Raw genomic sequence first — 12,064 nt, forward strand, 5'->3', positions numbered from 1 at the left:
TCTTCTCCAGTGTTTGTGGAATGTGCAGGGCAGGGGGAGGCTTCCCGATGGATTGGAGAGCTGGGACCAGCCCCATGCAGCTGCCGAGCACCACAGTGTGTGTCCTGGTGTCTCTGAGTTGCCAGTGAGTGCAGCAGCAAATGTGAGCTGCTTTGCTGCCGTCCTTGAGCACCAGCGCTGGGCCCTGGCAGTGGAGGCTGCTGGCAGGTTGTTTTGCGTGGGGGCTGTGGCAGTGAGGGACAGCTTGAGCTGCCTGCCCCTGGCTTTGGGGTGACTGCACCTCCAGCACTGAGAAAACATGAGCTTGGCGACTGTGGCTGGCTGGGGCACCTCCACCTCCAGGTGGGCCTGGGTCTGGAGTGAGGTTTCCAGGCCACCTTGGTCTATTTGAGGTGGTCTCCAGGCTGGTAGAGCGCACAGAGCCATGATGGTGTCTTACCACTGGACAGGCTGCAAGGGCTGAGAGTTTTGGGCAGAGCCTGACCTAGGGATGTGGCTGAGGGGCTCTGCCCCCATGGGCCAGCCAGGCTGAAGTGCCTGTTGCTGATCACAAGCCACTGAGCCATAGCAGTGGTTACAAAGTTTTATTTCAGATTATTAAAAAAACTCAAACAAACAAAACCAGACCTTCTTCATGTTTGCACATCCCTGTTTTTACTCAATTGGAAATGAAGGTGCATCCTCCAGCTGCCTGGTGTGGGGCGATGCCGGGCTCAAAGTGGAGCAAAGCCCCGCCGTGCGGGAGCCCATCCCCTCTGTGCCAGCATGGCCATGCACCACAGAGCCGCAGGAATCAGGGCATGCAGGAGTCTCTGGCTGTGGCAAAGGCAAGTCTGGTGTAGGAACCATGGGGATAGGGAAGGCACAATATCTGGTTGTTGAAGTGGGACCTGGAAGCTGCCATCTTCCCACATCTGCTTGTTGCTAAGTCCTTACCCAAAGCTATTGCCAAGGCCAAGACCTTGCCTTCGGGAAGGTCATTGGGGTTTGTGCATCAGCCAGAAAGACAACATGGGCTACCGGTGATGCCCAGAGCTCCCCAGGAGGCAGGGCTGATGCTCCAGGGACAGGCTAGCGAGGTTGGCTATAAGGACTAGTGTAAGTAATATTCCCCACTCATCCACATGAAAATGAATCCTATTGTTGCCTGGGCTCATTGTCCCAGTCTAGCTCAACTCTGGTGGCAAAAAGATGTCCTAGCTCTGAATGTCCCATTCCCGAGCCTGCTCCAGGGTCCATCCCTGAGTAGTGCTGGGAAATATTTAAGCCCTTCTCCCACAGGGCCAGTGATCCTCTTCTGTCCCTCCTCTCCTGCAGCTTGAGGGCAAGGGGAGGGCAAAAGGGGACAGCTTTCCTTTTGGGACAGTGTCAGGCCTTGGAGGAGGACATTGAGCACTTGCCACATCCCAAGCATTCAGACCATGGAGCCTCCAGCAGGTAGGATGGTGCTGGTCCTGCAGACACGGCCCACCCTGTCCCCACCATCAGATTATGCTGGACTTGCTGTGCCGGAGCAGGCAGATGGCAGTCACCAGGGATGTCAGGGTAGTGACCACGAAGAGCAGGATGAGGATGACCCAGTAGTTGTACAACATGCTTTTGTGGGAGGAGGGCTTCTCTGCCGGGATCATGTTGGTGAGGTTCAGCATGTAGCCCAGGGCCCAGCCAATGGAGGTGTCTCCTGCCTGTGGAAACAGCATGGCATGGTCACCATCCAGCCAGCCCAGCTGCATGGGCCTCAGGAGACCTTAGAATCATAGAATCATGGAATCATTCAAGTTGGAAAAGACGTCTAAGATCATGGAGTCCAAGCAGTAACACCAGCACTGACAATGCCACCTCTAAACCAAGTGCCACATCCGCACGTGTTTTAAATCCCTCCAGGGATGGTAACTACCACTTCCGTGGGCAGCCTGTTCCAATGCCTGACCACATTTTCCATGAAGGAATTTTTCCTAAAATCTAACTGAAACCTCCCCTGGCACAACTTGAGGCCATTTCCTCATCCTGTCACTTGTTACCTGCGAGAAGAGACCAACCGCCACCTGGTTATAACCTCCTGTCAGGGTGTTGTAGAGAGTGAGAAGGTCCCCCTTGAGCTTTCTTTCCTCCAGGCTGAGCCCCACCAGCTCCCTCAGCCGCTTCTCCCAAGACTTGTGCTTCAGACCTTTCAGGGACCACCTCAGTGTCAGCCCAAGGGAGAAGAGTGTGGGAGAGCCCACAGCCCCCCGAGCCCCTGCTTGCTCACAGGTTCAGCCAGCCCAGGGACAGAGCAGTGACCATCCTGAGCTGAACTGGGCTCATCCCCGGGGAGTAAGACCTTGTACGCTCAGGCCAGTCCTGATCTCCTTGCACATCCCATGGCATGTGCTGACAAAAGTGGGATCCTGCCCTGAGGTAACTTCTCAAAAAGCTTCAGCAAAGCATTGTTTGCGATGGCTGGTGTCTTGAGGGCCAAGGAAGGGCTGAAGGACCTGACCCCATGACTACCCCACAGCCAGCTCAGCTCATTTTTTTCCATCCCCCAGGAGATCCCTACAAAAACTGAGAGTTCCATCCTGCCCCTGTTCACTGAGATCTTCCTTGATTCTGCTTGGCTCTTTTTCCATGTGGGATCATCTCTCCTGCAGGGTTCTTTGGCCTAACTCCAAAGAGATCCCATGGGATGGGGATGTATTTTGGTGCTACCCACCTTCTTCTGGAAGGCAATGTTGGGGAAGGAGTGATTGTTGAAGCTGTAGCCTTTGGTGGTGAGCAAATACACAAATGTGCTGACAGCGCAGTAATCTGGCAGCCTCTTCTCCAGCTTGGGGGCTTTCTGGAGCAGCTGGGTGGGATGCACAGAGGGAAAGAGAAGAGGGGTCAAGCCAGCAATGGCCAGACTTGTGTCTGTGGCCTGAAGCTCATGGTGGTTGTATCTGTGAGGCCAAGGCTGCCCATACACACCTGAGCCCCCTCCCAATCCCATGTAGGAGCCATCAATTGCCTTCCCCCTACTCAGTTGGTGCCAGGAAACCCAGTGTCCTCCAAGGGCTTCTCTCAAAGCCTGGGTGATGCCCCACGTGAAGCAGCCCCCTCCTTCCCGCCATGCCCAGGGAGCCCACCTCGCTCCAGCTGGTGGCACAGATGGTCTCTGCGGCATCCTTCAGGTCACTGGGCAGGTGCACAGGTCTCCCCATCACAGTCCGGATGAAGTCCACAGTGTAAAAGAAGGCAGAGAAGGCCTGATGGAGGGAAAGGAGCACTGTGGGACAGGCTGGGAGCAAACTTTCTCACCATGAGCAGATACTCTGGCCAGCGTGGTGGGCACCAACAACCACCCTTGCAGAGCTGGGGGTCTGGCTTTGCTGCCACATGATGCTGGGGAGCTGGGGACAACCTGCCCAGCCAGCAGCTGGGTCACCACCCTGCTCCTTGCCAGGACTTACAATGAAGTTTCCTGAAACCTTCGGCTGGAAAACGCCATCAAAGGAGCAGTGGGAGAAGGAGCAGTTGGTGAAGTCAAAGAGCTTGCTGACATGCAGAGCGCAGAGGTTGCCGTTCCCGGTGCCGACCAAGGTAACGGTGGTGTTGAGAGCAAGGCTTGGCCTCTCCTTCTCTGTGCAGGGGCTATCATAGATGCTGCTCAGCAACAGGCTCTTGTTGTAGCCCATGGGCCAGCAGGGATGGGAGACAGTTTCTTGGTAGCTCTCAGTCTGTCAGAGGAGGGACACACAGGATGCATGAGCTGTGCCATAGCCACAGCTCCCCCAGAGCTTGAGCAGCAAGACACAGAGCAGTTGCCAAAAATGTCTCAAAATGGCTTGGGTTGTCTTGGCTCTAGCCAAGGGCTGCATCACCTAATGGAGATGGTGAGAGAAAGCCCTGGGAACACAGGAGAGGGTTGGGGGCAAAACCGGAGTTGGCTGGTAAAGGTGTACAGCTGGCTCAGGGCTGGGGGACAGCGTAAACACTGGGATGAGGGGGCAACTGTGGGGTCGTGATAGCCAGCATCCACATCAAGCACACACTGTACCTGGAGGAGCTTGGAGAGCAGCCTCTTGAGGACCTGGTCCCTCCCATAGCAGAGGAAGCTGTGCGTGTACACTTTGTATGCCTGGCCATACAGCTTCAGCACCACCTCATTTCTGGGGTTTTCAATCGTGTCCCTGGTTTCAAAGGTGATCTGTGTGGAAGCGCCTCCAAAGTCCATGGCCCCCAGGGTCTTCTTCTGAGGCTGGATCCATTCCCCAAGCCATCCACGCTGAGCCAAGAAGGACAAAAGCAGGCATAGGCGTATGATGAGCTGCCCAGCCACCACAGCCATCCCACTGGATGTCACTGTCCCCTGCCCACCTTGATGAAGTTCTCCAGAAGGTAGTTTGCGGTCACCCAGCCAAAGACCCCTTCCTCTTCCCCTGATAGGATCTTTGCTCCCCGGAAATCAAAGGGGTGCGTCTTCAGCATGGCTGCCACAGCTCTGAGGACAGCGTCCGATGCCTGCGGGTCCGCAATGCTGTGGGCCAAGCAAGAGGGCAGAGTGACGGGGCTGTGCCACAGTGCGGCAGAACCCTCCCTGTCCCAACAGCCTTTGGGGGCCAGCACTGCCACAGCAGGGCCCAGGAGAGAGGTGAGCCCTTGCCTGGGTACCTATAGGCATGTCCCAAAAAACTGCCAGCTAATTCCCTTTGTCTCTGCCAGAGGAGGCAGGTAGCAAGAATGAAGTGTGCTCCCTCCTGCTGGGACAATGGGATCCATCCTGCCTGGGCTGGGTGAGGGGAGCACAACTCCTCCCCGTGTGCTTTTTGACGGGTGATTATTCTCACTGTGTACCATCAAGCTGGCAGTGGTGCAAGGGATTTTTGTACTAGCAAGCCAAAAAGTCTGGGTGGGTTATCCTGATGCTGGTGCCCCACCAGCCCCTTTCCCCTAGCACTGTGCTGGCTGTACCCTGCAGAGCATATCCTCCTCTGAAAGGCAGGACCGCTTCTGCAGGGCACACCACACTGGGCAGCTGGCTGGTGAAGAGCTTTGCCCAGCAAAGGGGCAACACTTCAGCCATCCTTCACCACCTCCACCCCTGCTGTGTGTGGCAAGCTGGCATGTCAGGGTGGCACCGCAGAGTGGCATGACAGGGCCCCCTGAGCACTCACTTGAGCAGGCGCATGCCAGCTGTGGCACCCAGATAAAGCGGGGTGCCCACGTGCTTCTCCTTGGGCACATCTCTTAGGGCCTGGTTAAGGCAGTGCTCCAGGCTTGTCCCTGCTGCCGGAGGGTTCGAGCTGTAGCTGGAGATGCCAGGACCTGTGAAGAGGAAACAGCATTGCTCCCTGCTGGTGAGGGGATGATGCTCAGTGGGAAGATGCCTGGTGAGCAGCTTTGCCCCTTCCAGGCTGTCCAAAAGGCAGATTTCTGTGGGCATGGAGCCATCCAGGGTCCAGCCACATCTCCCTGCCCACACTGCATCCCCTGCTGGCTGACAGTCTGGGAAAGGCTGATAAATGGAGAGTGAAAAACCAACCCTGGCTCCTCACTGGGCTAGGCAGGGAGCTGGATTGTTCCCTGGTGGTTCAGTACCTGCCAGGAAAAGACAAACCACAAGCATGCACAGCTGCAAGCCTTGGGGGGAGTTGGGAGACATTTTGGCAATAAAGCTGAACCCTTTAGAACACGTCACTACCCGGGTGAATACCGAGGGAGGCAGCTGGGCTTGGCAGGGGCACTCACACCATGCTGCCCTGCCACAGGAATGCAACAAACACCACCACCAGCCCCTGGCCCCGGGCCAGGGCCAGCCCTTACCCTCCACATCGCACATGCTGTGCTCGCTGACCACCCCGGTGTCATTCTCCTTGTCTGAAGGCCACTTGTAGATGAACATGGCGGTGTGGGAGGACCCAGCGTCCAGCACGATGCCGTACTGCAGGGGGAAGGCAGTGGGTCAGGCCTGGAGGCCGAAGGCCCCCTGGCTGCTCCAGCCCTTCCCAAGGGAAGGCACTGGGGCTGAGTGCACAACCATTCCTACCCTTTCAGTGCCCAGCAGCTCTGGAGCATCATCTGGCAGAGGCAGGTTCTGCTCAGCCCAGCCTGGCACAGCCCTGCCCAAACAGGGCACTGCCTGGGATGTGACTGGGAGTAGGATACTGGCCATCCTGGGATGCTATTTGGAACAGTACAGGGACTCTGGCTTTTTGGGTAAGGAGGCCCCTTTGAGTGCAGCCCAGAGGGCTCTTCCCCCACTGCAGGCTACCATCACTCCTGGCTGCCTGCATCTGTGCTGAGCCATGGCACCAGGTCCCTGGTGGTGGGGGGGGACACCTGAAATGGCTCCTTGGGATGCTCTTGGCCAAAGAAGGGCAGCCAGGCCCCTCATCCCTCCTGCCCTTGTATGGCTCGGCCATTCTCTGGCTATAAATAACTCTACTCCTCCTGCCAAACAAGGTTACCCAGCTCCCAGGGAGGGGACACCATACATGCTGCCTGCAGCACCCCCGGGCAGACCCCTCTACCTGAGCCCCCACTGCCCCGCTTGCCCAGGGCAAGCCCCATGCAGAGGTGACGTGTTGGGGTTACAGTGGCACTGCTGGGGCAGGATGCAGAACTGGCTGCCCCATGTAGACACATCCTAGTGCCCTTTGCTGCCAACACCTGTGGGTCAGGGTGGGGGTCTCTCGTCTTGGACCCCCAGCCCATTGCCACCAGGTGTGGAGTGGTGGGTGAGGGGCATCCCGTGGGTCCCTCGGCCTTGGCAGTGGCGGCGGCAGCGCTTAGCCCAGCTGAGGTGATGTGCTGCAACACAATGGCACTGCCACTGCAGAGAGTGCCTGGCCAACTGCTGCCACAGCTCACCCCATGGCCACCCTGGCATGAGAGAAGCCACAGCCTCGTGCCAGCCCCTCCTGGGGGCACAGAGTTTGGCACCTCGGCCTGTCCCTGTGGAGAAGCCGTCCTCGCCTGGCAGCAGTTAGCAGGGGTGGGAACCGTGAGCACATGGTGCGCGAAGGCACCAAGGCAGACTTGGGCAGCCTAGTTTGTTCCCAGTGATGAAGGAATGTCATTTCCTCCAGTCCTGAGGGTACCCCATGCCTCCAGCATTCACACATAAATCATGAATGGGGTCACCTACAGTGCTGTGCAACAGTGCCAGCCCCTGGCCCCAGATCCTGTCCCTGTCCTAGCCTCTGTCCTTGCCCAGACCCTGGGCTTGGGTATCAGAACCACTGCATTCCCCAGAGCAGAGTGCTCTGCCACGTGGGTCTGAGTCACAGCTGAGCCACGAGCATGGGCAGGTGGACTGCAGGGGCCCTACAGGTGGGAAGCCCCAGGGAGGAGGATAAAAGCCCACCCCGTTAGTGTTTGCAGCGTAAGTGCTGCCCTCAGCTCTGCCAGCTGAGCTGCCCTGCGCCTGCTAACAAGCACACTGCAAATGAGGGCTGGGGAGACACAAGGATGCCCTGGCACACTCCCATGCCAGCACCTGGCTCCCATCACCCTTCTCACCTGCCTCTGCATATTTGCCTGCTGGCGCCCAGGGCTTGGCAGGGTCTCATGCATGTGGGACAGCCCCCAACACCAGCATCTCCTGGTGGCACAGGGATTTTTCTAACAGAACCCCCTGACCAGACCCTGGTGAGGCTGCAGGGCAGAGAGACACAGATGGGTCCCCATTGTGGCCCTACACTGGGACAGTTTTCCAATGCCAGCCCTGTCTCTGCTGCCTCCTGGGTCACCCATGGTCCCAAGGGCTCTTCCCCAATGCAACATCACTCAGCCCAGCCCCAGTCAGGGCTGCTCAGTCCTAAAGCCCCTGCAGAGGGGACACAGAGGACAGTGATGTTCCCAAAGGTCATGGGTAGGGCTTGGGGCTCCTGATCAGTGTATGGCTCTGCCCAGGGGAAGAGGCAGATGGGGACACTGAGAATGCCCCATGTGCTGTTGCCTGTGCCCCATGGCCATGCCCAGGACTCCAGTCCCCATCCCACAGGCTTTCCAGGCTGCTCCATGTTGCATGAGGGGCTCATCCCTGCCCCTCAACATTCTACCTCCCGCAAGGGTGGTGAGGTCATGCGGCATGCAGGTTTGCAGTGAGTTGCGACAGGTTTCCTTCCTGCTGCAGTAGCCACAGCAGCCACAGGACGCAGAAATTGCCAGAGATGCATTTGCCAAAAGAAGAAAGAAAAGAGCTGTCAAGAGCAGGCAGCAGCTCAGGGCAGTCAGGCCGTGAGCTCCACTGCAGACCCACAAGGGAAGGATCAGTCCCTCAGCAGCAAGATAACTAATCCAGGGTGGTTTTAGGGCTATCTTCCAAGCAAAGGAGCTGGAAAGGGAAGATGTGGAGCTGTAGCTCAGCAGTGAACATCACTATCCAGCAGCTAACGTGGACTGAGTCAGCAAGGAAGATGTGCCCAGGATCTTCCATAGCAGGACCGACCTCTAAGCCATGCAGGCATGTTTTGGGCTGAGTTCAAATAACACAAAGTTCTGCATTCTCAGAACAGCACTGAGCTTTGTGCAAAAGCAACTCCTCAGCACCTTCCCGGTGCCAGCCCCATGGGAACAGGCACTGCTGGACACTGGTGCACACGCCAGAATGGACCTCGCAGCACTTGGCATGTCCAGGAACCCTGCGTCCCTGGGCAGGCCTTGTGCAGAGCAGGGCCAGGACCCAGGCAAGTGTTCAGGGATGCTTGGCCCTAAACTGCAGCACTGCCTGCAGACTAAAAGGTGCTACCACTCAGAGAGTGAAAAAGCACCAAAAAAAGCACAAGAAAAAAGTTTCTGGGAATTCATTTGGTTTAAAACCAAAGTTCCGTCTTGGAACCAGGAAGAAGAAAGGCTTTCCAGGCTGAACCAAGTGCTACATATGGGGATCTTGGTACCAGTCTAATTCCTCTGCGTTCCAAGAGATAAAATCCACTTTGAAAAACTGCCCAAGATGCCCTAGCATGTGGCAATGGGTGGCAAAGAAAGGTGTCACAGAGAAGGAGTTAATAATTGGTAGTTATACTAAGAGCAGTAAGGGTCATCTTGGCTAAGGCAGCTCGTCTTCTCATTCTAATCTTCATTACATCTGACAAACCCAGAGAGAAGGCAGCAACACATCTGGCATGCAGGCTGGCTCAGAAAGTTTCCAAGCAAATTGCTTGGGATGAGAAAAAGGGGGTTTTAGATGAACTATTTTTCAGGACAAGAGCCTGGGACTATTTTAAAACAAAAGACTTGGACTACGAAAGGAGTAGTTGGCCAACAAGAAATTGTTCGGGAACTTCTTTCATCATCTGAATTTACAATGAAAAAGGGAAAAGAACCCGCAGCTTGTATTGAAAGCATTTGTCACCCAGCAGCGCTTGGGCAATGCAGTGGGGCCCGGGGAGATGCTGGGGTGCGCAGGGGAGCCCTGGTCCAGGCAGAGCCGCAGCAGCAGATGCTGACTCGGCTGTTCTGGCCCGGGGGGCCGCTATCTTTCAGTGTGTCCAACAGATTCCCCTCCCAAAGCGCAGCTCCTAAGGCACAAGGGTTGGGCAGCCGGGGCTCCTGCAGCCGGGGGTCCCGCAGGGGAGGTGTCACACAACGTGTCTCGCTACTGGGGCGGCCCCGTCCCTGCGCAGCCGGCGGGGGCTGCTCCCTGCGACCCTCCCCGCAGATGAGGGACCCCTCAGCCCCGGCCCCTCCCGTGACGCTGGGAGGCTCCTGTTGCCGGAGCTTCTCCCGCACCGGTAATCCGCACACCGGGAATGTCATACACTGGGGTGCCCACGGCGGCTCCCCCAGCAGCCGAGGACCTCCCGGTGTCCGCCGCCACTCCGCGCCCGGTGCCCCCGCACCGCCCCGCTCACCTTGAAGCCCGGCGGGCCCCGCGTGTCCCCGGAGCCGAGGAGGAGAAGGAGGATGCCCAGTAGGCAGCCGAGGGCCAGGAGCAGGAGCAGGGCGGCCAGGCGGCGGGCCATGGCGGGGCCGGGCAGGTGAGCGGCTTGGCGGCGGCTGCGGCGGCTCCTGCCGCTCCTCCTCCCCCGCCTCTCCCGGCTGAGTCACCGCCGCCCCGGCCCACCCGGGCGGGACACCGGCTCCGTGGCACTGCGCGGAGCGGCCCCGGGCTGCGAGTCCTGCGGACCCGGACTCAGATCTTCCTGCCCCCTCCGCCCCGGGACCAGCCCATCTACCTCCCCCTGGCACGATCCTTGTGATCCCCTTGTGGCTGGGGATCAGCCCCACCCCGGCCCCTCGGGCACCGCCCCGGCCGCAGAATCAGCTTTGTCCCTCGAGCATCACCATTACCGGGAGGGCTCAGACCAGTCCTGTCCCTCCTCCCTGGGCGCAGCCTACGTCCCTGGGATCAGCCCCATCTACCCCTCCGGGCATGGTCCTTGACCCCACGTTCAACCCCATCCTGCCTCCGCCCTGGGGCTCAGCCCTTAGATGGGTTCAGTGGGACGTGGGAACACCCTGACATACAGAAAAGCTCCAAGAACCTCTCACCTACAATGATTAATAACTATGGCTGTGTTACTGTTTTTAATCATCACAAGAACTTCGTGACAGCCCTGAGGAGCCCAGATGTACATTGAGGCTGGTTTTAATATGATCACAAGTGAATAATGTGATGCATTTGCTTCTGGAGCAGCAAGCCAAAGGAGGTTGGGCTCCTTCCTCTGAGAAGGACATTTGCAGCTTGCTTACTCAGGGGGATACAACAGTGAACAAAATAATAAACAAGGAGAGAAGGCTGGAGGACACAGCTCCTAGAGCAGCTGGGTTGCAGGCTGAGGGTCACACCCTCACACAGGGCTCCTCACACCCTGCCTCACTTCTCAATATTTTTTGAAGCAAGGAACTTTCCTGCCACTCACAGTTGACCCATGCACAGCACACATTGCACCAGCACAGGACCTTCTGCAGAGCTTCCTGCTCATCACTGTGGTATTGGGGTGCAGAGGCGCTCATGGGGGCTAAGCCTCTGCCCAGGGCTTGTGGTGCTGGAGCCCCCAGCCCTGACGTGCTGCTCCACTGAGGAGGTTCTGCTGCTGGAGGTCCTGCAGGGGATGAGCTCCAGTGCTGTCCCTAATGCAGTGACTGGCAGCAGAGTCTGGGGAAGAAAATGGTTAAATAGGGGCACAGAGAGTTGCCCTCACCCTGGCAGTGCCCATTATAGGAGCAGGCCTTCTCTGCAGGACTGCTGGGTTCAATCTGTGAGTCTGTTTGCAGGGGTTTACCTCTTCCCTTCGATTCATTAAGCACTTAACCCTGGAAAATCCACATCAATCTACTCCAAGACACTATTATATTAATTTATGTGAAAAAAATTATTCCCCTTTGCTGCTGATTATGCCACAGGAAACTGCAGTCCTGTCCCCGAGGCTCAGCACAGAATCATTTCTGCTGCCTTTCTGCCTTCCCAGGCTGACTCTTCTCAGGTTTCCATGGGAAAAATACCTGCCTATTCTTGACTCTTCATGCTGCCCACCTCACCTCCTGAGGCACTCATCTGCCATCCTCTACAGCGCAACTGCACCAGGGACTACCACAGAGAGATCTTTTCTGGATTGCACTTAATCCCTTTCTCAAACCTCCTGCTTCACTTTTAGAAGGACAAGCAATGAGAAGAGGTCTTCAAAGACTGAAAAGGAGCAAAGAAATCTCTTTTCTGGATGGTAGGGAGCAGAAACAGGGTTGGGGGAGCCCTGTGGGAGTAGGGATGGTCCCCTTGCTTCTCATCCTTCTTTTGGTTTTGGGGACTTTGGAGCTAGTTCCTATCTGGCAGGTGGTTCTTGGTGTGGTGGGACCCATCCTGGGAGATGTGAGTGTCCTCCATACCTTGGTCTTGCTCAGACTTGGCCGTCCTATTCCCAGGCTGTCCATCGGTGGTTTTGAAAGGGGGATTGGCATCCCTTCCCTCCCCAAGGGGGGCTTCTCCTCTTCATGGGGTCACATTTGCCACCCTCTTTCCAGCCCCAACGGGGTAGGAGGTGTGAGCTGAAGTCTGAGGGAGCCTGTGCGAAGCCCTGGACAATTCCAGGGGAATGTCAGCCAGGCAAACACATGTTCAGGCAGAGAGCACCCCAGCATAGCTGTCTGAGCTCAGCCCAGG

The 12,064-nt window shown here is 57.2% G+C and overlaps 1 protein-coding gene across 1 annotated transcript; it reads right to left on the bottom strand.

Annotated features, from left to right (window-relative positions):
- Positions 1-569: 569 nt before the first annotated feature.
- ENTPD2 (ectonucleoside triphosphate diphosphohydrolase 2) lies at positions 570-10,232 on the bottom strand. Its single transcript, XM_039561659.1, has 9 exons — positions 9,816-10,232; positions 5,782-5,899; positions 5,133-5,283; positions 4,336-4,495; positions 4,016-4,243; positions 3,429-3,695; positions 3,105-3,224; positions 2,693-2,827; positions 570-1,685 (listed from the first exon to the last, which is right to left on the bottom strand). The coding sequence occupies exons 1-9, from the start codon at positions 9,924-9,926 to the stop codon at positions 1,485-1,487; spliced, it is 1,491 nt and encodes a 496-aa protein (XP_039417593.1). The 5' UTR covers positions 9,927-10,232; the 3' UTR covers positions 570-1,484.
- Positions 10,233-12,064: the final 1,832 nt, after the last annotated feature.

The sequence above is a fragment of the Corvus cornix genome, chromosome 17 (assembly GCF_000738735.6).
Source record: "Corvus cornix cornix isolate S_Up_H32 chromosome 17, ASM73873v5, whole genome shotgun sequence".
Taxonomy (NCBI): Eukaryota; Metazoa; Chordata; class Aves; order Passeriformes; family Corvidae; genus Corvus; species Corvus cornix.